This window comes from Gymnodraco acuticeps, unplaced genomic scaffold (genome assembly GCF_902827175.1).
Source record: "Gymnodraco acuticeps unplaced genomic scaffold, fGymAcu1.1, whole genome shotgun sequence".
Classification (NCBI taxonomy): domain Eukaryota; kingdom Metazoa; phylum Chordata; class Actinopteri; order Perciformes; family Bathydraconidae; genus Gymnodraco; species Gymnodraco acuticeps.
This window is the reverse complement of record NW_022990329.1, coordinates 236,176-264,152: the sequence shown is the minus strand read 5'-3', so window position 1 is coordinate 264,152 and position 27,977 is coordinate 236,176. Positions and strand designations below refer to the sequence as shown.

At 37.9% G+C, this 27,977-nt stretch overlaps 2 protein-coding genes across 6 annotated transcripts; one reads left to right on the top strand and one right to left on the bottom strand.

Moving 5' to 3' along the window:
- Positions 1-2,282: 2,282 nt before the first annotated feature.
- On the top strand, positions 2,283-6,912 carry LOC117550677 (myoblast determination protein 1 homolog). The gene is made up of 3 exons (XM_034223161.1): positions 2,283-3,020; positions 4,766-4,844; positions 5,343-6,912. Exons 1-3 carry the CDS (start codon positions 2,445-2,447, stop codon positions 5,642-5,644), a joined length of 957 nt encoding a protein of 318 aa, XP_034079052.1. The 5' UTR covers positions 2,283-2,444; the 3' UTR covers positions 5,645-6,912.
- Positions 6,913-12,198: 5,286 nt separating this feature from the next.
- On the bottom strand, positions 12,199-27,160 carry LOC117550672 (troponin T, fast skeletal muscle isoforms-like). Of its 5 annotated transcripts, none has more exons than XM_034223153.1 (14): positions 27,091-27,160; positions 24,884-24,924; positions 24,493-24,506; positions 23,369-23,509; positions 21,665-21,682; positions 20,869-20,887; positions 20,697-20,742; positions 20,490-20,606; positions 19,530-19,607; positions 19,302-19,415; positions 17,749-17,861; positions 17,276-17,366; positions 16,628-16,668; positions 12,199-12,563 (listed from the first exon to the last, which is right to left on the bottom strand). In XM_034223153.1, exons 2-14 carry the CDS (start codon positions 24,901-24,903, stop codon positions 12,527-12,529), a joined length of 849 nt encoding a protein of 282 aa, XP_034079044.1. In that variant the 5' UTR covers positions 24,904-24,924; positions 27,091-27,160; the 3' UTR covers positions 12,199-12,526. The 5 variants fall into 5 exon arrangements, with proteins under 5 accessions (XP_034079044.1, XP_034079043.1, XP_034079045.1 ...); XM_034223152.1 differs by lacking the exon at positions 27,091-27,160 and adding an exon at positions 23,975-23,983; XM_034223154.1 differs by lacking the exons at positions 21,665-21,682; positions 27,091-27,160 and adding an exon at positions 23,975-23,983.
- Between the last annotated feature and the right edge of the window lie 817 nt (positions 27,161-27,977).

Genomic DNA, 27,977 nt, shown 5'->3' with positions numbered 1-27,977 from the left:
GCTTCATCTTTAGCTTAGTTTCAGTCCATCTGAAGTTTGGGCCTGAATCAGACGTTAATGACAACATCATTGCACAATTGTGACAAACTTATACTCACTTATACCTCGAATACAGAAGGAAACATGAGTTATCATCTCGTTAATATAGAAGCTAAAGATCTGTAGTTAATACCTTGATTCAGGAGGAGTTTGTGGGCTGACCAAAGTGTGAAGTTTTTCAAAATAATGTCAAAATGTTGAGGATTAAATAAAACGTTCAGAATAGTGTGAACATTTTGGAATTTTTTAAAAAAAATGTCCAGAATAAAGTCGTAACGTTGGGATATTGAATCTATATGATGTATGTTCCCTTCCTCCTGATGGATGGGGGTCCATAATGAAAACCAGAGTGACATTATGCAATCATTTCATGACACTTGTTTAAAGATCTAGCGTGGGCCAGAGAAGAAGCCTTGACGTTGTTATTGTTGTTGTTGTTTATTCCAAATGGCACTTTATTTTGTATTATTAATTCACCAGTATTTCTATCATATATTTTTTGTCGATTTTTGTTTGAGTGCTTAGCATGTTAGATCATCCAAAGGAGTCTCATAGCCTTCTATAGAAACGGTCATGTATCGTCATCATATTCATTTCCCTGCATCAGCACTGCACTATGATTCATATTTGTAAGCAATGTTTGTGAGTTTCAAAGATTATTCTGGATTTTTCACTTCATAATTTCAGGTGAATTTCAGACTGTGACTTCTATTAGGAACTTGTTTTGTTAAGGTGTGTTTCAATTGTATTTAGATGCACAACACTGATATCCACACACCTTTAATTACCGGCATTTTAAAACATTATCACCTTGAATTGAGTTGTTGTTGTGGGGGGGGTCAGAGTCCTGTATTTAAAGACCTGTCAATCACTTTTGGAGTAATCCTGTGAGTGGAGGCTTTGAATATTTCCTCCAACACTTAGAGCATCAGCTCGTGACCATCTGTCACTCAGAGGATAGTGGAGGGTAGCTTCGTGCAGATGTGAGCTCTGCAGCGCCCTCTGCTGGAATATGTCGATACTGCAGGTATACTTTATATAGAAATATTAAAATCTATAATGTACATTTTAATGTGTGTGGGTGGTGATGCAGATGGGAGGCAGGACGTTTAATAGTCTCTCAATTACATTTAACGAATCATGTTTCATTGTACAGGTATAAACTGACAGTATTTACACTTTGTGGCTTATTATGAAATATTAGGCCTTGTATGAAGTATTTCTGCTCATTTTGGATATAATTTGTCTCTTAATAAGTTTAACATTCATACATATATGAAAAGTAATAAAATAAAATAATTTAAAAAAAGATTATTATCAACATTATTTGGTTTTAAATGTTTTTTAATATTGTTTTGAGCTAATAATAAAAAAAAAGCAATTAGTCACAAGGTGAAAACATCACAATGGATGATAATTAACTCAAATTTAAAATGTAATTTATTTCACAATATCACCATTAATTCTTATTTTATACTAATTTGCCCCAATTTAATCGTACTATTATATTTATACAGATTTAAATATATCAAGATTGTAAAATTCTCCTTTTTGTATTACCGTTTTCTGCTTTGATTTAAGAAATATTCCTCCTTTCCACCTTTTTGTAACTTGTATTGCTTTCAAAATATAAATAAATACAAATAAAAAATGTGAAACTTCAAATTGGCTTTCCTGATTTGTTTATTGTTTTTATACATATTTATTCAATGACTTAAAACACATTTATTCCATTAAAATCATGTATTATTATCTTTTAAAATGTATTATTCTGTCATAGGGCCTAAACATCAGATTAGGCCCCAACCATATTTCATTTTCTCTTAATCTTTTGATGTAATTCCCTTTTGTAACCCATCACTCCTTGCTGCCAGAAAAACATTGCATTTAATTAAAAAAAATGTATAGCAATTTATTATATTAAAAAACAGACTTTGTAATAAAATAAAAACTCAAATAGACCCTCTATAAAGTAAACCCTCCCCCCCTGATTTAAATCCTTAATATCTGCTGTCAGTATTTACCCTCGCACATGTGTTTTTGAGAGCTGCAGTTTATTACCCCGCTGTTACTGCTCTGTTAGAGGTAATTGAACACTAATTACCGTGAAGCTGTAAAAACCCCGCCCTCTTCTCGCTGATTGGTCAGAACCCAGCACGCGTCACTGCTCTGACCCCGCCCCCTCGGGTTGTCCCAGGTATAAAAGTCTCCAGGTCAACAGCTGAGAGGACAGAAGAGAGTGTGAAGGACTCTACATTCCCCTCCAAAAACAAAAAGACTCAGACACTTTCTGGATTTTCCTTCTTCTTCTTCAAAGTCAACTTTATTGTCAATCTTCCAGTTTTGTGTTCTTCTCCTCCTTCTCCTTCTTCTTCGGTGGTGTTTTAGATTTTTTCTGTGTGATCATGGAGCTGTCGGATATCTCTTTCCCCATCCCTGCCGCAGATGATTTCTACGACGACCCGTGCTTCAACACCACTGACATGCACTTCTTCGAGGACCTGGACCCGCGCCTGGTGCACGCGGGCCTCCTGAAGCCGGACTCTTCTTCCTCGTGCCCCTCTCCCTCACCGTCATCCTCCTCCTCTTCCTCCTCCCTGCACCACCACCAGGATGAGCACGTGCGGGCCCCCAGCGGACACCACCACGCGGGCCGCTGCCTCCTCTGGGCGTGCAAAGCGTGCAAGAGGAAAACCACGGGCGCGGACAGGAGGAAGGCGGCCACCATGCGCGAGAGGCGGCGGTTGGGGAAGGTGAATGACGCGTTTGAGAACCTGAAGAGATGCACATCTGCCAATCCGAACCAGAGGCTGCCCAAAGTGGAGATCCTGCGCAACGCCATCAGCTACATCGAGTCTCTCCAGGCGCTGCTGCGCGGAGCAGGGGGGGGCGGGCCGGAGGAGAGCTTCTACCCGGGGATGGAGCACTACAGCGGGGACTCGGACGCCTCCAGCCCCCGGTCCAACTGCTCCGACGGCATGGTGAGTGTCAGGGAGCCAGACAGCTGTCAAACAGGCAGCAGGGGAGGGGGGAGAGGGGGGTTTGAGTGTGTTTATCCACTGCGTCTTTACGCACGGAAAAGTTAGTTTAGGTTATGTGTTTGTTTTATTCGTTTTTGTAATTCCTAAAAACACGTGTGCAATAGTTTATATATGATATAGTATCCACTTATCTTTACTTTGGTTTCTCTTTTAGTTTGACTCGTTTTCTTGTTTTGTTTTGGTGCTTTTGTTGGCTCCCTTTGGACCTGAGTTGATCCACTGCGTCTTTACGGACAAGTTAGATTTTTGTTTAGTTTTAAATCTGACTTTTCCTTATTCTATTTTATATGTTGTCAAACATGCAGCAGAGTGCGGGGAGAGGGGGGATTGAGTGTTCTTATGAGCTGTCCAAGGTGTATCCACTGCGTCTTTACGCACGGAATAGTTTTTGGTTATTTTGTTGTGTTTTATTCGTTCTTTTATTTGAGACAATAATTTATCCTTACTTTGGTTTTCGTTTTTAGTTTGAAACGCTTTACTGGTTATTGTTATTGTCGTTTCTCTGTAAACTCTCTTCCTCTCCGCTGATCTGTTTTTATTCTGCGGGAAACAGAAGCTTCGAACCCCGCTTAGGTCTTCTCTAAAGGACCGGGGGAGATCTGGGGAAACTCTGTCGTAGTTTTAGTTTCATTCGTTTATTTATTTATTTTCAATAAGATTTCGTTAATTTAATTTGATTTAATTATTTTAGCCCTTGAGTTTTTACACATCCTATTAAATGTGTGTTATTATTATCGATTTGATTCAAGTGGATGTCTTTTAGCTGGGCCCACTTCGTTTAATCCCAGGTTGTCTTTTTATCTGTAAATTAAGTGACATTAAAAAAAGACAAAAACATGGATTTTAATAGTGAATACAATGTTTTCGTTTTGATTCAGAAAAGCATCATTTTTCTGAACTAGATTTGTTTCAAACATTTATTTTTGTGTGGAAACTAAAGCTTTATACATGTCGTTAGATCCCTTACTCTGTCCTAAACGCAGAGATGATTCACTCGCGATTTGAATGAGGATTTAATATAGTGTTCATTACATTTTGAATTTCGTTCATTTTTTACGATAATTTGATTTGATTTCCATGAAAATCGTTCGTAAACATTTTATTGAAAAATGATTGCTAGTGAAATGATAATATGTGGGTGGTCCTTAGTGCCATGTACATTTTTGAATTCATTTATTTTAAGCTCCAACCACCGGAACTCGTTATGATAGTCATTAAAACTCTCCTGGTGAATGTTATTCAAATTCCAACAACATTTGCCCCCCCCTCGTCAACCTCGAAGTGGAGCCTCACGTCCTGCACTATATGTAGGTCCTTCAAAATGAAAGTGGGAAAGTCTAAGCCCCAACCCCCAGAATTCATTCTATTGGTCAAGACAACTCTCCTGGTGAATTTGTTCCTCAATCTGACAACAACATGTACCCCCCCCCCCCCCCCCCCCCTCATCGAACTGGGCTGTTGGGCCGGTTTAGTAATGCATTGTGATTTTATTAAAAGTATAAATCCGTCTTTTTCTCACTTTAACTTTTGTGTTTATGCTTATTTTGCTTATTTGAACTCATTGTCTGTCTTTGGGCCAATCTGTGTAAACGGACCACAGGCCTGAGATCAGCACGTCCTGTGGTTTATTGTAAATAATGCAGACATGTAACTGAAACTCCTGTCTTGTTCCTTTGCCTCTGCAGACGGATTTCACCGGACCCAGCTGTCAGAAAAACAGAAGAGGAAATTATGAAAGCTCGTATTTCTCAGAGAAACAAAACGGTAAGAAACCCCCAAAAATAAATGTATAATCAAATGTAATATATTTAATATAATAGCAGATTAAAGGCCAGTTATTCTGCCACTTAAAAGACGTAGTGATAAATAAACATTAAATATCTTCAAATTAATTAATTTGTTAACGTCAAAAAGTGTGTTTTGTTTGATTTGTAAAGCTATACACATAGTTGATAAAAACATATAAATAATACAACTAAAAACATCAGGTTTGACTGTTATATTCTGAGCAGGAAAATACAGATAAATTATACTTCATAGAGAAAATATATGTTCATTTAATCAACTATGTATTATATTATTATTTAACAGTAAAAGCAAAGGGAAGTTGATGTTTCTTAATGTCTTAGATTTTAGTAAAGCACGTTGAATTGTGTTGAAAGGTGCTAAATAAACTTTCCTTGCTTTGCCTTGAAAATTAAAGATTTATTCAGAATTTATATTTTTTAGATTTGTAACGTTGTCTTGTGTTTTGTTTTGCAGGTTCTCTGAAGAATCGCAGCTCTGTTGTCTCCAGCCTCGACTGCCTGTCCAGCATCGTGGAGCGGATCTCAACCGACACCCCCTCTGCCCCCGAACCAGAGCAGAACCAGAACCAGACCCAGAACCATACCCAGACCCAGAACCAGACCCAGAACCAAACCCAGAACCAGACCCAGAACCAGAACCAGATCCGGAACCAGAACCAGAACCCAATCCAGAACCAGAACCCAATCCAGAACCCCATCCAGACCCCCATCCAGACCCCCATCCAGGACCCAAACCTAATCTACCAAGTCCTATAAACCCCCACTATCTCTACCTTTTCATTGAGTTGAGCTGAGTTTTCACCTCTTTGCACCAGATTCCTTCCAAAAAAACAAAAATATGGAAGCTCATTCGTGCCAAGAAAAAAAAGAGAATTCTGGGGAAATCATTTTTGAGTTCATAAAAAACAACTTAAGGCCCATTTACTTATTTACCAAAAAGTATTTGTCGCTATTGGTGGAGTTTCTTATTTTATATCAGATGTTATAGATTTTATAATTACCGAGCAAACTCCACGTGCAGAAGACGATTTTGCAATGAAAATATTTTTTGTATTTTTAAGTCTTAATCAAACAGCTTTTAAATAAGTATTACAAATATTAGTTACAACAAAAAAATATCGATAATTATTTCAAGATAAAGTCGTGTAATCTAATTTTGACTCATATTTTGAACATTTTAAGAATATATTTTGTTGACCTGTAAAAACATTTTTTGAAAGAGGATTCAAAGTGGATTTTCTCATTCCCAAGTTTCCATACGCCATATTTATTTTCCTGGCATTAATTATCTTCTATATTTAACTATATTTAACCCCTGAAATTCTCTTTCCTGCTGTAAAAAAAAGTGCATTTTAGATGTAAAAACCACTATGAATGCTGGGAAATGTCGTTTTTAAACACAGGTTTAGTGATGAATACAACTCGGTTCATTTCTTGCAGTATTTCAATTTTATTTTAAGTTATGAGAAATTATTTTAAAGGCTGATTTAGAGTCAGTCGTCCAGATGGATTTTTTTTCTTCCTCTCTGTGCAAAAAGTCTATTTGATGAAGGACGGAGGCCAAACAAAAAAAACATCCATTTACATTCCTCCACTTTCGTCCATCTGAAGTCGTAAAAAAAGCCCCAGCTGTTTGATTCCCTCGGGAGGAAAAGCAACTGCAATAACATCCAGTGATGTTTTAAAGATATGTCATTCAACACTGCAGATTTCTGTAGATAAACTGCAGTAAGTAACAACAACAAAGTGTGGGAGTCTGTCTGCTTCCTGTTCAATTTGAAAACAATTATTATTATCATTTGATGTTTTCACTGCAGCGGAGGACCACTTTTCTTTTTCTGTACATACGATGTAAATAAGAGCTGATTTGTTCCAATGAAAGTGTTAATTATGTATTTAATGTTTCCGTCTGTACGTGCTTTTGTTTGTTTGTTGTGAAAATGTTAAACTTTATATTTATACATCTGAAAACTGAGTGACAGTCTTATGACTAATAAATGAAAACGAATATTTATACAAAAAAACTCGACTCTGCTTTTTAATTTCTGTAAATCATTGTCATTTTATGATGAACTTTTGGATATTTAGGCTTCAGGATTATTTAGATTTGAATGTATTTTATTGAGAGATGAGAACGTTATTTAATGGTACAAAGAATATATATAATATGTCCTTAAATATACGTTAATTTAGATGTACATAAGATATTAGAACTTTCCGCTTTTAAATATTTTAATTACATTTAGCTGTTTGATTATTATATGATGAGCTATTTAGTATTTTTTAATAATTTTACAATTTTATTTTCACTTTTAGAGAAATTAAATTATATTTTGTGGAAAAGCTCAAAACGAATCATATAATATTATTCAAGATATTTATCATCTTGGATTTTTCACCTGAAAACATAGGTACCAGTCTGGTAGTAAAATATACCATTCAACCTTTAAACCTGCAGCGCCATCGTGTGGTCACAGAGAAGAACTGCAACTACAGAGGCTTTGGTGTTTTAGAGATTACCAATAAATAACTCATTTCTTAAAGAGTCCTCTCCTGCTGATGTTCAGGTGTATATCAGTATGTAGTGTCTATACTTTAAAGAGTCCTCTCCTGCTGATGTTCAGGTGTATATCAGTATGTAGTGTCTCTACTTTAAAGAGTCCTCTCCTGCTGATGTTCAGGTGTATATCAGTATGTAGTGTCTCTACTTTTAAAGAGTGCTCTCCTGCTGATGTTCAGGTGTATATCAGTATGTAGTGTCTCTACTTTAAAGAGTCCTCTCCTGCTGATGTTTCAGGTGTATATCAGTATGTAGTGTCTCTACTTTAAAGAGTTCCTCTCCTGCTGATGTTCAGGTGTATATCAGTATGTAGTGTCTCTACTTTAAAGAGTCCTCTCCTGCTGAGTAGGTGTATATCAGTATGTAGTGTCTCTACTTTAAAGAGTGCTCTCCTGCTGATGTTCAGGTGTATATCAGTATGTAGTGTCTCTACTTTAAAGATTCCATCTCCTGCTGATGTTCAGGGTGTATATCAGTATGTAGTGTCTCTACTTTAAAGAGTCCTCTCCTGCTGATGTTCAGGTGTATATCAGTATGTAGTGTCTCTTACTTTAAAGAGTCCTCTCCTGCTGATGTTCAGGTGTATATCAGTATGTAGTGTCTCTACTTTAAAGAGTCCTCTCCTGCTGATGTTCAGGTGTATATCAGTATGTAGTGTCTCTACTTTAAAGAGTCCTCTCCTGGCTGATGTTTCAGGTGTATATCAGTATGTAGTCTCTCTACTTTAAAGAGTCCTCTCCTGCTGATGTTCAGGTGTATATCAGTATGTAGTGTCTCTACTTTAAGAGTCCTCTCCTGCTGATGTTCAGGTGTATATCAGTATGTAGTGTCTCTACTTTAAAGAGTCCTCTCCTGCTGATGTTCAGGTGTATATCAGTATGTAGTGTCTCTACTTTTAAAAGAGTCCTCTCCTGCTGATGTTCAGGTGTATATCAGTATGTAGTGTCTCTACTTTAAAGAGTCCTCTCCTGATGATGTTCAGGTGTATATCATCAGTATGTAGTGTCTCTACTTTAAAGAGTCCTCTCCTGCTGATGTTCAGGTGTATATCAGTATGTAGTGTCTCTACTTTAAAGAGTCCTCTCCTGCTGATGTTCAGGTGTATATCAGTATGTAGTGTCTCTACTTTAAAGAGTCCTCTCCTGATGATGTTCAGGTGTATATCATCAGTATGTAGTGTCTCTACTTTAAAGAGTCCTCTCCTGCTGATGTTCAGGTGTATATCAGTATGTAGTGTCTCTACTTTAAAGAGTCCTCTCCTGCTGATGTTTCAGGTGTGTATATCAGTATGTAGTGTCTCTACTTTTAAAGAGTCCTCTCCTGCTGATTTTCAGGTGTATATCAGTATGTAGTGTCTCTACTTTAAAGAGTCCTCTCCTGCTGATGTTCAGGTTGTATATCAGTATGTAGTGTCTCTACTTAAAGAGTCCTCTCCTGAATGATGTTCAGCGTGTATATCAGTATGTAGTGTCTCTAATTTAAAGAGTCCTCTCCTGCTGATGTTCAGGTGTATATCAGTATGTAGTGTCTCTACTTTAAAGAGGTCTCTCTGCTGATGTTCAGGTGTATCTCAGTATGTAGTGTCTCTACTTTAAAGAGTCCTCTCCTGCTGATGTTCAGGTGTATATCAGTATGTAGTGTCTCTACTTAAAGAGTTCTCTCCTGCTGATGTTCGGTGTGGTGTATATTCCAGTATGTAGTGTCCTGTCTACTTTGTAAAGAGTCCTCTCCTGCTGATGTCAGGTGTATTATTCAGTATGTAGTGTTCCTACTTTAAAAGAGTCCTCTCCTGCTGATGTTCAGGTTGTATATCAGTATGTAGTGTCTCTACTTTAAAGAGTCCTCTCCTGCTGATGTTCAGGTGTATATCAGTATGTAGTTGTCTCTACTTTAAAGACGTCCTCTCCTGCTGATGTTCAGGTGTATATCAGTATGTAGTGTCTCTACTTTAAAGAGTCCTCTCCTGCTGATGTTCAGGTGTATATCAGTATGTAGTGTCTCTACTTAAAGAGTCCTCTCCTGCTGATGTTTCAGGGTTGTATATCAGTATGTAGTGTTCTCTACTTTAAGTCCTCTCCTGCTGATGTTCAGGTGTATATCAGTATGTATTGTCTCTACTTTAAAGAGTCCTCTCCTGCTGATGTTCAGGTGTATATCAGTATGTAGTGTCTCTACTTTAAAGAGTCCTCTCCTGCTGATGTTCAGGTGCATATCAGTATGTAGTGTCTCTACTTTAAAGAGTCCTCTCCTGCTGATGTTCAGGTATATATCAGTATGTATAGTGTCTCTACTTTAAAGAGTCCTCTCCTGCTGATGTTCAGGTGTATATCAGTATGTAGTGTCTCTACATGCTTAATGTTCAAAAAGCTCTTTATTGTTCTCATACTGCCTGTGCTGCAGCACCTCTTTTCACCCTCTGTCTGAAACCAGAGCCCAGTCTGCTGGTCCCACTGCAGGAACGGGAAAACCCCCAACAAACACAACAGGGCCTCTTTAAAAAAAAAAACACCTTTCTGTTGGTTTTCTATTCCAATCCTTAAAGCGGTATACATCTGCACCACTTGGTATTTAGACTGAAAGGTCTCCCCTGAATGTGTTGTTGCTTCGAAACTCAAATTGAAAAACAACCAACTTTTTCAACCCATAAGGTCTGCCGAGGGGAAAGGGACACTCGAGTTGAAATCATAGTGGAAAACAAAGACATTTAGTTGGATTTCCTTCATTTTTTAACCATAAACCAGCATTTATCTGGACATATGTTGAGTAAGTTTGATGGATAAGTGTCCCCCGAGTGAAATGCATTAAATATAAACCTTAAAACAGCCCCATGTTTCTAAAAACCCTTCACTTTCTAAACCAAATCCCAATTTAAATCATCTTGGATACCAAACTGATGTGAAAGCAGCTCAATGTTCAGAGGTTTCTGTCACACACACACACACACACACACACACACACACACACACACACACACACACACACACACACACACACACACACACACACACACACACACACACACACACACACACACACACACACACACACACACACACACACACATGCTTCCTGTCCTGCCAATCAGGGCGGAGTAATCACGGTGAGGAATCACATTGGATTCAAGCAAATTATAATTGTGACGGCTTATTGAATGCATTTTCTAACCAATAAATGATGTCTCTTGTGACCTTTTTGTTGTTGTTGTAGAAAAACGATTTGATTAGAGCTAAACAAATATATTTTTCCAAAACACCTACGTCTTTCTCAGGGACCCTAATGCAATATTAATACATTTTAAACCCGGAAATTGTATAATTTACAAAATTAGGCCTACAGCGGATTAGCAATTTAGTCCGTTTTTAGGCAGAATTAACCAGATTGTTTTAAACCGAGTTCTTGGGAAAACAAGACTTATAAGAAATATTATGAAACCCAACACAATGTACACAGTTCAGTTTAGTTATGCTAAGTTTGCTATGTTAGCTAGTTAGCCTAACAGACTTTCCATTATCAATCTAGCCATGTAATTAGTATTGAGCTAAATAAGATTATACATACATCATATTGTTGTGTCAATGCGTATTTACCTGTATATGGAAGGATAATAAAATAATTTTCCTGTTCATTTTCTACTCAAAGGTTTCTACGTAGCTAGCAAAGCTTTCTATGTTATCTAGTTAGCTTAGATTTTGGCCTGAACACTTTCTGGGGTGTTAATGTATTTGATTTATTCATTGCTTATATCTTTCTCAACAATTTCAATGTTCCTACCCTGAGCATTACCCATGACCATGTGCTCTGTAATTGTTGACACAGATTGTAGTTCAAAACAGACTTTAACTGTTAATCTTCTCAAGTATGAAAAACGCTGCCTTAGCTTTAGTAATGCTAAGTTTTATATGTTAGCTAGTTAGCCTAACTTACCATGATCACACTAGCCCTATTATTACTATTAAGCTAAATGAGATAGTAAAATAATTATATTGTTGTGTCAATGCTTATTTACATTCATGTCAAAGGATTCTAAAATAATTGTAATATTCATTTACTACATATGCAACGTTTTTTAAGTAAGCTAGCAGACTTAAAATGTTCCACGCTAGCTTGTTAGCCTAACAGACTTTAGATTTTCATTATATAAGTTATCTTGCTAAATTGTCAAAATGGCAGACGTAAAATGCTTGACTTTTTAGCCTGTTAACCTTTATGGCTAGATATTCAATCCTATACTGATATGTTTTATTAAACCCAACTATTAGATAAACACATTTCAGTTTAGTTATGCTAGGTTTTCTACGTTAGCTTGTTAGCCTACCCTACTTTCCATGATCCGACTAGCCATACTTCTATTGAGCTAAATAAGAATATACAAACATTATGTTGTTTTGTCAATGCTTATTTACATGTTTGTAAAAGGAAAATAATCTTCATGTTCATAGATATTCAAGCTAGCAGATTCAAAGTGTTCTACGTTAGCTAGTTAGCCTATCTGACCCTGATGCAATATTTGACCATTTTCAAATGAAAACTGTGTAAACTTTACTTTTTCTTAAACACCCTTTAAAGGAATTGCTGTACCCCTTATTGATTCTATAATATAGTATTGATAATATAAAACATACTTTTTGGAGTTTTGACTCTGTTTTACTTGGGTACGCAGACTCTATATATCCTGTCTCTTCTACACCATTTAGCTCCATCTTCAATTCAACTCTGCAGTTTGGAAAACAGTGTTGAACAAACGACTGTCTGATAAATACGGAACTTTATTGATTTATTTTGAATAACAACAGCTCTACAGTCATGGCTTGAAGTGTCATACTTTATTTACAAAAATACTGAGAACCAAACAGCTGAGGGCGAGGAAGCGTGATGACAATGCAAGTTTCTTTTTTCGTTGTTTATTCCTTATGAACAGCAGCTAAAGGCTCCTGGTTGCATGTTTCAGGACGTGCGTTGATAATCGCAAAGTACACCTCAGCGTTACTGTCTTCTTCCGAGCTAGGACCTTCCCCAAAGTGCGCGTCTTTTCCTCAGGCGTGTGTTCGAGAAGATCGCACTTTCGTTTTTGGGAAGATCTACTTTCTGCGGCGGGCGGCGGCTCCCTTCTTGCTGCTGTGATATGAAGAAAAAGAAAATACATGTCAGAAATGTGTGGGGGGTTTTAACGGTTTGTAAATGATTGTTCAACAAAGGATAATGGCCTTCTGTGCAGAGTTTTAGTTTCAGTCAACTTCACAACACTTCAGACGCACATTTCAGTTTAGTGTCATGCTTAAAAGAAAGGGACTTCGAATTTGTCTGAAAGCCCGTTATTCGGAGACGCAAAGTAATAAATGAAATAGACAAACCTATAAATGCGTAAATAAGAAACCAGGGCTTTTGTTTTTGGGATCATTTACCATTACACTTTGGTCTAACGGTATTTTTTGACGAACTCCTCGACTTTCAGGGTAATGGGTGGTCAGATAAATGGCATGGCAACACTTAATAGCACCTTAGCAACTAGATACAACTACAACATTGGTTTTCCATCCAACTGATTCTGAACAATACTAATATGTCTACTACTAGTAGCCTACTACTTTGTACAGCCAGTCTGGATCAGGCTGCAATTAAACTATTCTTAACGATTCAGGTGGATATTTTGCATCAGCTTGCAGACGATTAGCATCAGAAATCACGAGTGAATTGTTACAGCAGATTAGAGCTGACTAACACAGAAAGAATACAATGTGCAGAACCGCTCGTTAGCTAACAAAGCTAATGACTAGTTTCCGAATAATTAGCTTTCCCTGCAACAATCAATGTAAAAAATCACTTAAACATTAACATTTATTTGGTTTAATGGAACAACATATACTGTACAAGCTGTTAAATAATCAACGTAAGGTTTACTTTGAAGCAACCATAAGAACTAAACAAGCCACATGCAAATGGGATGAAATGCTAATGGCGTTGCAGTCTTAAAATCCCAAACTCATGCAGCACTTACCTGCACAAACCGAATCATTACTGAGTCCAATAGCCAAGTAAAGTAATGTGAATACCCTCACAGTTACTGTTGTAATGGCTCTCACACACACATAAGTAAAGGGGTCAGTATGAAGAGAGGACACCTGATCTGTGCACGGAGAAAGGATGAACTACTTTGGTACTTAATTGCATTTAATAATGTAATTTTCAAACTGTTTTCGTCTGTAAAACCAGGCCGTTTCTTGAGGTCTTGTTTTCCTCTATTGAACGTTATATTGAACGTTATATTGACAATATATAATGAATATCTGTTCATCATCCTTTTTCAGAGAACACCAGGGACTACTCCTTGCATACCGACCAGTATATTTACAATGAAATATAAAAATGATTAATGGGTACGTACGATAGAAAACACACATATTTCAGGACAAAACAGAAGCAACATATGGAGCTGACCAGACGTAATGAAGCAGAAAAAAAAGTAGTAGAAATCTTTGCGCCAGATTGCTAAACCAACCTTAGAAGCTTTTACTGAGTTTAGCAAACCATTTGCATGAAATTCCACTTTCTTTCACACCGCATCAACTTCAACATCAACAACAACAACAACAACAACTCCAAGAAGACAATCAAAAGCAGCAGTTCGTTTCCCTATATACGGCCACAGCAGAATAGCAATTGCTAGTAATAACCAGGACATTTAAACTAACTGCTTGGAAAAAGGGCTAAAAATGATGGACGGTTAGCTGTACACATTTCAGTGCAGTTATGCTAAATTGTCTACGTTAGCTAGCTAGCTTATAACAATCTAAATAAGATTATACATTATATTGTTGTGTTAATGCTTATTTAAATTGATATGCAAGAATTATACATTATATTCCTGTAGATTAACTAAGCAAAGTTGTTCTATGCAAGCTAGTTAGCCTAGCCTACTTTCAAAGTGTTCTAAGTTAGCTAGCTAGCTTATTATTATCATTGATCTAAATAAGGTTATACATAAATTAAATTGTTGTTTTAATGTTTATTTACATTTATATGCAAGAATAATACATTATATTTACTATGCATAGTTTTTTATGGCAAGCTAGTTAGTCTAAAGTTTTCTACGTTAGCTTTTTAGCCTAGCTTAATGTAGCCTACTTGTTCTCAATACGTTAGCTCTCCTGCTGAACTTTAATATAAGGTTTGACTAAGTGCCCGTTAATAACAGCAGGAATTAAGGAATAACTGAGTGAAAATCCTGGTGACAAACTGCTGCAAATGTTGTATTTTGGGACAAACACGCAACGTGACAACATGTATGGCCTAAGAGTTGGATCGAGGTCGCCTCCATGTTGACTTCCAGACAAGTTTTTCTAGCCGTGGATTTGGGCCTGAACACTTTCTGGGGGTGTTAGTGTCTTTGGTGTATTTATGGCTTCCTTCTATCTTAACAAAGTGACTTTGAAATGAACCAAGGTACACAAACTAAGAATCAAGGATGGAAAAGTTGACTTAAAACTAGAAAAATATCCAGCTTAATGCACCATAGTTCAAAACAGAGTGTAGCTGTAAATCTTTACAAGTGATGCTAATATTGAACTTTTAAATTAATGTAAAAATAAAAAGTTAAACCTACTTAGCTTGACCAATATTATGCAAGGTTTTTTTTTGCCATAAACTGACATAGACTGTCCTGTTACGGTCAGTTATGTCCTGCTAAGGGAAGGGTTCACGCAGATATATTTTAGTTAAGTTATTAAGATTACTGAGTGTCAGTGAACCCATCGATGCCAGTACTTACTGCTTCTGCAAACAATCAATAAGGTTCCTGATAGTGAGCACCTGAAAAACGACACAGCGGCAGCTTTAACACGTTTACCTCCGAGGAGAATCCCTTTGCTTTCCTTTAACGAGTTTCCAGGTGCTGTAGAGTGAGGCATCATGGGAAACCAGGACGGGGTCAAGCATATGATCAGTGTTTCCTCTGTATTGAGTTGTCACATGACTTCACGTCACCACCGCTAAGCTAAAGGTGGCTAATGTTGGGCTATAAAGGAACTACAGCACGGTCACATGACTTCACATCACCACCGCTAAGCTAAAGGAGGCTAATGTTGGGCTATAAAGGAACTACAGCACGATCACATGACTTCACGTCACCACCGCTAAGCTAAAGGAGGCTAATGTTGGGCTATAAAGGAACTACAGCACGGTCACATGACTTCACGTCCCCACCGCTAAGCTAAAGGTGGCTAATGTTGGGCTATAAAGGAACTACAGCACGGTTACATGACTTCACGTCACCACCGCTAAGCTAAGGTGGCTAATGTTGGGCTATAAAGGAACTACAGCACGGTCACATGACTTCCCGTCACCACCGCTAAGCTAAAGGTGGCTAATGTTGGGCTATAAAGGAACTACAGCACGATCACATGACTTCACAATCTGATCATTGTTGCGTTAAAACACCCGTCGTAGTTTCCCGCCTCAAAAAGAAAGATATTAGAGAGACTCTGCTTCAGCTCAGCTCTGAAACCTCAGCGGGGTCAAACTTACCTGTTACCGCTCAGCCACACCTGACCAAAGCTCTGCGATGCTAAAGCTCAGTCACCCAATACCACCTTTACATCCAATGTAGATCCGTTGATCTGCTTTCAACCGAAGAGTTTGTTTCCAAAATGTCATCTAAAAAAAGCTAATTTGTATAAAAGTATTAGATATAAAAAAAAAGATGAAAGGTAACTGTCTTACATGACATGTCCTGCGTTGTCGTTACATTTAAAGTTTGTTTAAGTCAGGTACGGAAGCTCAGAAGTGTCATCATAACAACAAATAATCTCACATTGTTGGTTTATAAAAACGTCAAAGTTGTAAAATAGGAATATTTTGTTAATGATGTACTAATTTAACATCATGATTTGAATCGGGAATATCAAATAAATCCCTAATTAATTCAATTACAAAAAATGCAGAACTTAAATGCCAACTTTCTGAAATGAGTAATTTTGTGTGTGATTTTTACATTTAAAATAAAATCAAGATGTTTCAGATGTCACTTTTAGAAACAAACTCTTCGTTGTTTAGTTGTTTGTCTTTGTGGTGTGTGTTGTCTCCTCTCGGCCAGCGGGGGGCGCTGTGTTTTCCCTTCTTGACCTTCATGCTAACATGCAGCGAGCCCCAAGCTGCAGGCAGAGCGTCGCTGCAGCTCTACTTACAATTTACTGAGCTCTTCAACTCTCTTACGCAGAGTGGTGACCTGCAGGGAATCAAACACACATGGAGGTTCAAACCCGGAGCGCGGCTGTGCGAAAAACCTCAGGATCGCACGACAATTTAAACAACAACAACAAATATCTGCTACAGCCGGAGAAAGATTATGAAGATTATTGTGCAGAAATCAGGGTACATACCGAGGCAAACCTGTGGATGAATATGGTTATTATAATGATAGCATTTAGGGCTAAGGAGGTTGCTAAATCTGCAAGAAAATAATGCGTTTCTTCCATAGATTTTGTACAAAAGAAATGCTTTTCAATTAAGCTATCAATTGTTAAATGTTGTCTAAACACAAGCCGGAATCAAAGATGTATCTCTCAATGTATTGTAAAAAGTATGACTTGAATAAGGAGAGATCTATTCATGTATTAATCAATTAACGAGGCTTTCTTTTTGATAACCGGATCTGATTTATTTACCCTAAATCTAAATAAATAAATACTTTAGTAAGTAAACACAAACAATTTAAAGCCTCCTTGAAGAAATGCACATAGTAAACGTACAGACCTTAGTTACTGACAAATTAAAGGAGTAAGGTATTTAAATCATGTAAATAAGTTGTATGAGTTCCTGTTCTGTTGACTCACCTCGTACTTCTGCCTCTTCAGTCTCTCCATGTGATCGAACTTATCAGACTCCAGCGTGATCATCCATTCGTGCAGCTCAGTGATCTTATCCCTGCGGCACAACAACACACAGTCAGAAACATATATAAAATACTTAAAAACATGTACGTTAAATAAATAAATAAAATGGAGAAAATGTGTCAAAAACATGTCGGAAAAATATATAAATTGCTTTAAGAAATGTGTGTTAAATTAATCAAAAATAAATTATAGAAATGCGTCAAAGACAGAAAAAAAAACATAAAATACCGTAAAAACATTTTAGTTAAATTAATAAAACAGAAACATCTCAGAAAAAGAAATACCTTCCCTTAATGTTTTGAATATTAATTATTAAAGAAAGCCACATGGATTAAGAGTTTGCTTTCACCCTGAGGATAAATAAAAGTGAGTCCTGAGGATTGTAACCTTTGTGTGAAGTGTGTGAGTCTTACTTGAGCTTGTCTTCGTTCAGATGGTCGATGTTCAGCTGCTTGCGTCTGGCGGCCAGGATCTTCTTCTTCTTCTCTCTCTCAGTCTCCTTCTTTCCTCCTCTCTTCGAGTCAGCCTGTTTCATGCGGAGGAACAGAGGTTTAAATCTTCATCTTAACCCTTGTCTTCATCACCTTCTGTCCATAGAGTTTAAATAATCACCCACATATGCTTTCAAGGCAACTTCATTCCTACTAATTACCACAAGTTGCACTCTTCTTTTTGAAATGTATGGTCAATAGAGCGGTGCAGGGATGACGTATTTACCCGGAAGTAAACTGCGCATGGGTTCCCTCGACAACAAGCAACGGGATTTCTCCATCGGATTTTGGAATATTGTAAAAATGAAGGTCTGTGGAAAACGAACCTGTTTGATAAATGCTTTGTTCAGGATAATCTCCACATGTCTACTTTTATAATGTTCTAATCATAAATCTAATGTCCAGAAGCTAAATGCTAACGTGATGCTACAAAGGAGCTACAGCCGAGTCCAGCAGCACGACTTCAACGTCACGCCGACTTCAGATCCATTTTCAAACACACAGATTCTAGATGGAACGAGTTGAAGCGTTAGTTTGAACAGTCTGCAGGAGGCAGGGACTTGCTTTCAAGCAGAACAGAAACTAACTTAGAGGAGTGTTCACGTGTTCGGCGTAATGACGTACAACGGCCTCCACGACTTCTGTAGTCCTATTCAGCCACTTGGTAACAACCATCGTTTCTCAGACACGTCCACTCTTCAGAAATCACCAGTGGGGTCACTGCTGATGATTTAATGTCGTAGAACAGAACGTGATCCGTCTCTTCAATGTGTCTCAACCACAGACCTTAGTTCAGATAGTTTCCTAAACCCTATGGAGAGATCCCATTGGCTCTGAGACCAGGGAACAGGAAGTGGAGAAATGCTGACTCACTTCTGGGTTTTAGGACTCGTCACTGCACCGCTCTATAAACCTCATTTACACAAAATCAATGTTCATTTTTGGGATAAAAAAGTTTTTTTTTAAAATGGACCCCAGATTCTATAATTTTGAGTACTTGTAGTAAAGGTCAGTGGCGGGTGTAGAATAATTATAGGGTGTGGCCAATCATTTAATGAGGGGCCCATTGAATGCAGGAAGGAGATTTTAATTATTTTTTTTAGCATTATTGTTTTTAGTAACATCGTTTGTGTCACTGACTTTGTCAACATTTTATTTTAATTGTTTTGGTTGCTTTGGCCAAAGATACAGAGCATTAAAATACGTTTGGGGTAACAAATACATTATTTATACAGCCAATCTTTGTTTTTAATGTATTTCTTAATATGTGCTGGGATTTGTTTTAGTCACAACATTTACATAGTTTCCACTCAATTATATTACTGAAAGAAGCAGAGTAACTTAGTATTAGAACCTGCCATGGTAAAAGTGCTCAGTGTGAGGGATAGTGCAGTACTTGTACTCACTCTCTACAGAGAATGTAATTGTACACAGTACTAGTAAAAGTACTTAGTGTGAGGAGTATTTGTACTCACCTTCTGCAGATGGCTGCTGTAGTTGGAGCCCATGCTGGACAGAGCTGACTTCTTCTTTGCTTCCTCTCCAGCCTTCTTCTCCTGGTCTCTCTCTTCCCTGATCCGCCTCTCCTCCTGGTGAAGGGAAAATAAACAGAGTGAGACCTCCTCTCAACAGCCCAACGGGAAGCATGAGTTATAGGCAATATCATATATACGATTCAAAAGGTGATATTTAAGTTTACGAACCTCACGCTTGACCTGGCGCTCCTTTTCTTTCTCAGATTGGATCCTCTGCTGCTCGGATCTCTCAGCACGACGCTTCTCCTGCAGAACAGGAAACAACACACTGCGTCAGAGCTGATCATTACGTCTACACACACATACACACACGTTGTTTTGCTAAATCTAACAGACAGATAACAGATGACAAGATTTAGAGACTGTCCTGCTTTCTCTATCGTAATTTTAAGGCTAAAGCGAGCAGAAAATAGTCAGATAAAGTACTTCTTTAACGAAATAATACTAGTTCATTTTTTTGGAATACTATGTCGGTATATTCAGATAAAACGTCATTACTTTGAGTCAATTCATAAAGTATGTCTTCCTCTATCAAGTCATTATTTGATTATCATAACCATTTACTGGATCTTTCTTGCAATGCATTGGCACAAATGGGCTTCCGTACTTCGATAATGTAGCGCCAGAATGTGGAATATATTTAGTATTTGGATTATTTATCTAATGAAGTTCAAAGAGAGTTGTTTGAGATACTATGTCGGTATATTGAGATAAAAAGTCAGTACTTTGAGCTATTAGTTAATTATCTTGGAGTACTTAGTCACTATACTGCCGTCCAAGTCTAAATATTAAGATACTAACTCATAATTCTGGGTTACTAAGTAATTTATTGTATTCTTTGTTGGTACATTGGGATAAAAAGTCATTATGGTAATTATTTTAGCAAAATTAGGTAATTAGACTGCCCTTATATACTGTATTTAGATGATATGTCATTATCTTTTGCAATACATTGGCAGAAATTGGCTTCCGTACTTCGATAATGGAGCGCCAGAATGTGGAATATATTTAGCATTTGGATTATTTATCGAATGAAGATCAAATTCAGTTGAAAATGATCCTTTAATCTGTATGTAAAGTGCATTTTAAAGATGTTTAAAGGTGTGTTTTTTTTGGTGAAAGACTCACAATCCTGTCCTTCAGTCCGATCAGCTCCTCCTCCTCCTTCTTCCTGCACTCAAAGTGAGCATCGATCAGTCCCTGCAGCTCCGACAGATCTTTGTTCTGACGTTTCTTCTGGATATCCTGCAGGCCGGAAACACAAAAAAACAACCTTTAGACAAACAGAAAACCCTTTACATGCACTCAAATCCTTCACACTTCATCTCCACTTACGTCAAAGTCCACCTTCTCACCATCGGGCATCTTTGGTGCAGCAGGTCTGCAGGAGAGAGAGTGTGTAGGCGCATATACATTATAATGTAGTTTAAATGCTTATATTTGTCTTTTTTGATTAACCAAACGTCTCGGATGTTTTACAGATATCATTTGAGGAAGAAAAACTCACTTGAACTTTGGCTTCTCCTCTGCAGATTAGGAAAATGAAGAGGGGACAAGTACATGTCATGGGGTTAGAAACAAAGCAGACTTCTCTCAGGCATTACATGGATTAAAATGCCTGGCTCTGTATGACTGTTAACATTACAGACTGTAAAATGGTAGCCTCAGTGTTAGAGCGACAGGTACCAACACTGTAAACATAAAACTTCAAATACCAACAAAGAAGTTTCTGGATTAACAGACCTTGCTGTGAGTTGTATTATTAATATTACAAACTTCTCATGAAGCCTTGTTTATCTAAAAAAAGTCACTCAGAGTTGTGACTTTTAAGTACCGTACCAACAATATAAGTCTTGTTTTTGTTTCTTTGGCTTGACCCCAAAAGCATTTTACACAAGCAAGACATTTCCCCCATTTCATTCTCAATTTTCTTTTTGTTTGTACCCAGATTCTGGCGGCTCCATGCCATGCAGACGACGAGTGGCATAGCAAGAGTTTATCGGTGGGGTCGCTGCGCAGTAAAGCACGTGTTAGCATCTCATATTCCTTCACCCTTTTTCTCCACTAGCTTTTAATTGTTCAATAATTAAAAATTGGTAAAAATTTGAGTGCCAATTGGGCAGCGCTCCTGGATTTTTTTGACAGACAGATAAAAAAAATGTGGACAGACATTTTGTGATCAGCAGGCGTTCCCCGGTAGAGTTCAGACGTCAGACCTGGACCCTGTGGTCCTTCCCAAAACCAGAATGACAGATTTTTCTTTAAATATGAATCAGAAGTTTCTTTTAATAAAATCAACATACCTTCCTCTTCCACAGCCTCTGCATGCAGCAAGCATCCAAAACAAAAAGCAGAATAGACAAATATAAATAGACTTTAAATAAAATATAAATATAATATAATATATATAATATAATATATAATTATAATATATAATAATATAATATAATATCAATAGACTTTAGCATCGCTCTGAGAGCAGCACACTGTACATCCATCAAACACAAGGAAGACTACACGACTAGGGCAGACAGTCAATGTGCGGCAGTCTGAGGAGTATCTAAAGAGTACATTCTCAAATAGAAATGTCAAATATTACATTTAACAACCAATAAAGGCAACTGGTCCTTTTTACGTTAGCTTAGCATCCACTAGCAAAACCATCTGGAATCGATTTGGGATTAGAGGGATGCTAGAATATAATAAATTAAATATATAAAGCAAAGTAAAGGTTGTTCTTCAGTTTGAAGGTAAATAAAGGCCAATATTTGAGAATGTACAGAGTAGGGTTTCTTTGAACCACAGTTTCACCTCCAAACAGCTAACAGAGAAGGATTCCTAAAACATAAAGCACTAAATTCACATGCTATTTCAGAAAGTCTAGGTAGACATTGTTGAAGCAACTTGGCCGAATTCATGGTTTTCAATTATAAATTAAAGTGGCATTAAATGAAATGCGCCATTTCTTGTACGCCAAATACAAGTACAAGTACTGAGAGTACATGTGGTACAGTAGTAGGCCTATAAGTAGGGTTATATTGATAAAAGAGGCCAATATTTATTTTGTTTTGTTAAATTTAAGCCCTAAATAAAACCTGTGTTTGCAGATATCTTTTTCCATCATGAACGCCAACATGTTAGCATACAGTATGCTAGGCTAAGTTGCTAATAAAGTAGCATTCCATAACTTTACAAAATAAATAGACAGTTTCTAGTTTGTTTCCTTGTTAGATAAACTAGAAGTTATGAGTTAGCAAAGAAGCTAATTGAGACTTCAAAAGTTATGAACCGTAAAGATATTTACCGTAGTTTTAACTGTTACTGTGCTGAACTGCATGCTAACGTGTTGGCGTTAACACAATGTACAGATGCATGTAGCTAGACTATAATTTATTAATATCCACCAAAGTAGTAGATGTTAGTTTACCTCAGAATCAATCCCCCTAAAGACATGTTCATTATTGAATGAATGAAGTAATGAATGCATTTTTTTAAACCTTCAAGCATTGTAGCAGCCGGAAGCTAAACGGGACAAAAGCTAACATAGATACGGAGCAGGACTTTTTATATCAGCCTAAAAGCATGAAATTTAGTGCATTAAAAATATGGGTTTTTACAAACTAACTTTAAAATGCTATGGGTATGATCATCTTAACAATATATATATTATAAGACATCATCACATCCCAGCGTCTTTTCCAGAGGTGAATGGAAGGTAGCGTTAGCATTAGCATGGAGAACATGTGTTTGCGGATCAGACTATAACACCCCTTGTTGTTAAATGTGCAATATGTGCAATATATATATATATATATATATATATATATATATATATATATATATATATATATATTTGGTGTTTTTTATGCTGAAAGAAATAAAAGGTATATTCTGATTCTGATTGGTGGGTCTGTCTGCTTTGCTGCAGCCTTTTTTTGTTTAGGAGCGCACCTGCTTTCTGGTGAAAGGATGATAGAATACCCCCTTCCCCCCTCCAAACCACATACCTTCAAGCTCAGACTCAGGCTCTGGTTCTGGTTCTACCACTGGTTCTGGCTCTGGCTCTACCTCTGGTTCTGGCTCTGGTTCTGGCTCAGGGGCCGCCTCAGGAGCCACTTCTACTTCCTCTACTACCTCCTCGGCTACAGCTATACAACATGCAGCGAGACACCAGGGGAGAGGAAGGGCGGTGAGAAGGGTTAATGGCAGCGGGAGAAGAGAGGGAGAGAGGTAGGAGGTGGTGAGTAGATGGAAAAGAGGGGATGATGAGTGAGAGATATATGAGGTTTCATTGCGGTGGCAGTTTGGGGGGAACTGCCACCGGATGGCGCTAAAAGCATGTGAGACAGCAAGCGGTTACAGGAGGAAAAAAGGTTGATGGTCAGTCGTTGATGGATGAGTTGTGATTGATTCCTGGAGAGTTCCTGCGCTGCAAAGAGACATGTTTCTCTCCTGATGCAAAAAACATTTCTAAGTCTTTTTAATTCATCTCAAATGGCGTTAGGGTTAACTAGCATGCCACAAAAAAATAAAGTTAACGTAGAACCTACAAAACACACTAAACAATGTCAAATTAGTATCAATGGCATGAGAGTTATCATCTGCAGCCTTACCATCGTATTCTTTTAGGTCCATCCGAGAAAGAAAGGAGCAGAAGAATATTATAAAAAGATCCCATTTGTACCCATTTTTGACAATATATGAATTCAAAATGTGGGTACACTGGGGATCCATGCGTAGCAAACACAACACAGTCCTCCCGATCTGAACGGAGCTCAAAGGCACCGATCGGATCTGGAGGACTGTCCGGTTGCAGATTGCATGCAGGGCTATAGGACTTGCTGACAACAGGTGTTTCTGTCCTGATGCCAGCATTGGTTCCTGCAGCCTCACAACAGCAGGAGGATAATATCTGAGCTTTAATTAAAGTAGAGCATCTGGACGGAGTCAAGCCAAACCTGTAGACATATGGATTTGTCCAGTGCATACAACTCTTTACAGGGGATGGAAAATAAGTTAGGCATGATTCAGAAATAACTCCGGGACTCAGCATGGGACTCCGGAGTCTTGATGGACCTCACTTTAAGGGGGATTTAATGTTATTTAAACGGGGGGAAATGGTTTTACTTACCCTCGATCTGATCACTGCAAGAGAAGAATCAAAGAAATTCTGATTTAGACGAAGATTCAATTAAAACATAAGCGTGTAAATTCAAGCTTGTCCACGGATTCAGTAGTTTGACAAGACAATCTCTACTCAAGGTTTTTGAAGTAGGTTTTTCCAGAGCAATACATCTACAGTTTGATTATTAGGTAGGTTAACACATACGATGAATGTTACTTGGTGTTGTGGTGAATACACTACGATAAAACAAAGTAACATTACAAAATATTGCATACGTTGTGTGCATTAATTAATGTACAAAATGCTTCTAAATTGACCTTGAGTTGAGATTATTTTTGCCAAACTTCTCACCAGGTGTGGTTTAAATGAGTGAATGAATAAATATGAATGGACTTACACTTCCTCAGTGTCAGACATGGTGACGGTGGACTATACAAACTGGAAGGCAAAAAGAGAAGAGAGGAATTTAACGTCTGTCTGCCAAGGAGCAGCCGGCTGTATTTTTAGCTCAGGATTAAGTTGCAGAATGGCTTAAATATCTGCCGCCGACCCCACCCTGCTGCCCTGTACAGTTCGCGCCCCCTACCCCCAAAAAATCTTTATTTAAATGTAATTTCTAAATAGCTTTCTTGTTCATCGTTTGAAAATGTTCTACCCTGGGTTTGTTTTGGGAAAGCTCCACATTCCTCAGATCCATTTTGGTTTAAAATTAGCGTTGAAACTTTGGGCTGAAATTCAACCCTCGGTCCTGAATCTGCTTCTCTGCTGATAAGTGAGAAGGGAGCCACAATTAGATATTATGCCAACAGCGTTTTCTCAACTGCTGAGAGAGGACATTAATGTTGGGGGGGCTTTTTATCTTTGGAAACAACCCAAACAGCTTCTGGCGCATCGATAATCATTCTCCATTACTGAGTACATTTACACAAGTGCAATTTGGAGGTACTTGTACTTAAGTATACACAATAAATATGACTTATTCTTCTTCTGCACTACACCTCAGATGGGAAAACTGTACTTGTTACTTCTCTCTACTTTCATCCGACAGCTTTAAAACCCAAATTACTTGCATAATTTCTATGATGTAATAAAATGACCCTAACCCTAGCTTCCCTACCTTTACAAGATAATAATAATAATAATGCATTTTACGAGGTAAAAAAATCATAAAAACAACACACTCGATGCAAAATTGCTCATTAATTCATCAATATCTGTAAAAGAACAAGATATATTTTGTATTACTCTGCATGCTAGTAATCTGTTGGTTCTTTAGGAACGTTTTAATGCTATCACTTGATGTTGAATGCATTTACTGTTTTTTCACTTCGTAGTAAAAGTATTGCTATTGAAGTAGAGCATCTTTTCCATCCAGAGCATCCAGACATGTTTAATGCATTGACTTGTCAAAGAGTTCTACTTTGTAGTGTAAGTATATTTATTGAAGTATAATATATTGTAGTTGTAAGAATCACAACAGGATCTGATCAAACCCCGCGATGATAAACACACATGACCTGAATGTGTGCATTATTTCAGAGCCATCAGAGGATTAGTTTCCCTTTAGCCTCGTTAGCCCGAGGCCACCATGAATGCTCCGACATCACAACTATTTCCAACTGACAGCTGTTCAGCTCCAGATCCAGTTTCAGGGGAAGATGAAGATGAAGATTGGGTTCCTTCCCCTGGACCACTACCCATAATCCCACACCATCTCCTTATCTGGACGTCTCGCTCTCACATGGCTCCTTCAATCACGCTTCCTGCTGACTGAAGACACTTTGTCCAGGAATTAAAATAAACCCTGAAAGGCCACAGGAAGGTCTAATGCCGAAGGCTTCCTCCCATTTGCTCGTTTGAATCCTGTAAATGCCCTCAACTCAAACGCGTGTTTACACCACGACGTAATATCACTGTAGGCACTTGGCTCCCGTTCAAGATGTTAAACTGTTTATCCTCAAGCTATGTGAGCTTTAATGTAAACGCATGCCGCGCCCAATTTACAGCTTCCTAATGGACAGTATTAACCATATGAGCAAAGAAAGAAGTCCTGCAATGCAAAAACAAAGTAATGTCCAAGACTTAACATATCAGAGGTATTAACACCGTTCGGCGCCTCTGTTCTCATGGTGTGACATAACTTATTAGTGTCGTCTTCTGTCTCCTGAAGTGGAAAGCTGCTTCAAAGGCTTTAAGCCATCTGTAAATCCTTCAGGTATGAACCTCCGCTGGGACGCTGGACTCGGACCAAAACCGGCACAATAACAAACACAAAGCTCTTTGGGACAAGAGGGTGTCCTCCAAGAACGTCAAAGAAACACAATGCAAGATGTACAAAGCAACCGTTTCACCTTTTGGAGAAACCAGAAGATGTCAGAAACCACAGCTGATCAACTTCTCAGGCAAACAACAACTGACTAGATTCAATAAAGCCTCTCTCTGGGTGTCAAAGCGACTTCTGGTCCCTCCACCTGACCCTCTATTAGTCGTGGCAGTGATTTTAACACATGTGGCTTCAAATGTCCTCAGTTTTAGTTTAGTTGGGGACATTGCACTTTAGCTTCACTTCCTCTCTAGCATTCACACACTCACTTACACTCTTACCTGTGAAAGAAAAAGCTGAAAGAAAGGGAGATCCCCGCTGGCCGAGACTAGCTGTAAGGTTCTGCAAACTTACCGCGTTGATTATGTCCTTCTGTTATAGTGACACACGATCCTCCAGGCCTCCCCATTGGTCAAAGGGCCGTTCCGGGGGCAGGGACCACGGCTTGGGACCCCCCCTCCCCTCGCTGGCACTCAATAAGGAGATGGAAGTGTCGAAGGCTAAGGTGGGAGGCTCAAGTTTGGAGACGGGGGGCAGCCAAGACGCCCTCAAAGGTTGCTATTCTGGGGGACGCTGCATTAGGCAAGCAAATTTCATCTGAGAGCAAGAAGGAGGACGTCAGGGGGGCAGGTGGTGATCCTGGGGGTCTGAAAGAAGGCCAAGACACATAAACATAATGTATATTTAATATCCTGCTTTATATTTTGTTACTGTAAATTAGTATTTCGATTTTTTTTACTTTTTAATGCTATTTTATTTCTATTTCAGAAATATTTTAGATTGTTTATTTCTAGTGTTTTAATTTGTCTTATGTACATTGTCTTTTTAAGCTGCTGCAACGCAAACATTTACCAAATTGAAATCAATAAAGTACTTCTTATCTTATCTCATGGATAGACGTCAGAGAGTTCAAAAGATTCAAAGGTTTTATTGTCATATTCACAAAAGTTAATGAAATGATGTTGACCCTCCAACAATGCAACATATATAATAAAATACAAATAAGAAATAGTGCAAGAAGTCTATATACACATACATATAATGTATATATAATATCCTATTTTTGCTCCCATTTTTCATGAGATGAACTCAAAGATCTAAAACATTTTCTATATACACAAAATAACCATTTGGTCTGGGGGGTCCGAAAACCAGTCAGTATCTATAA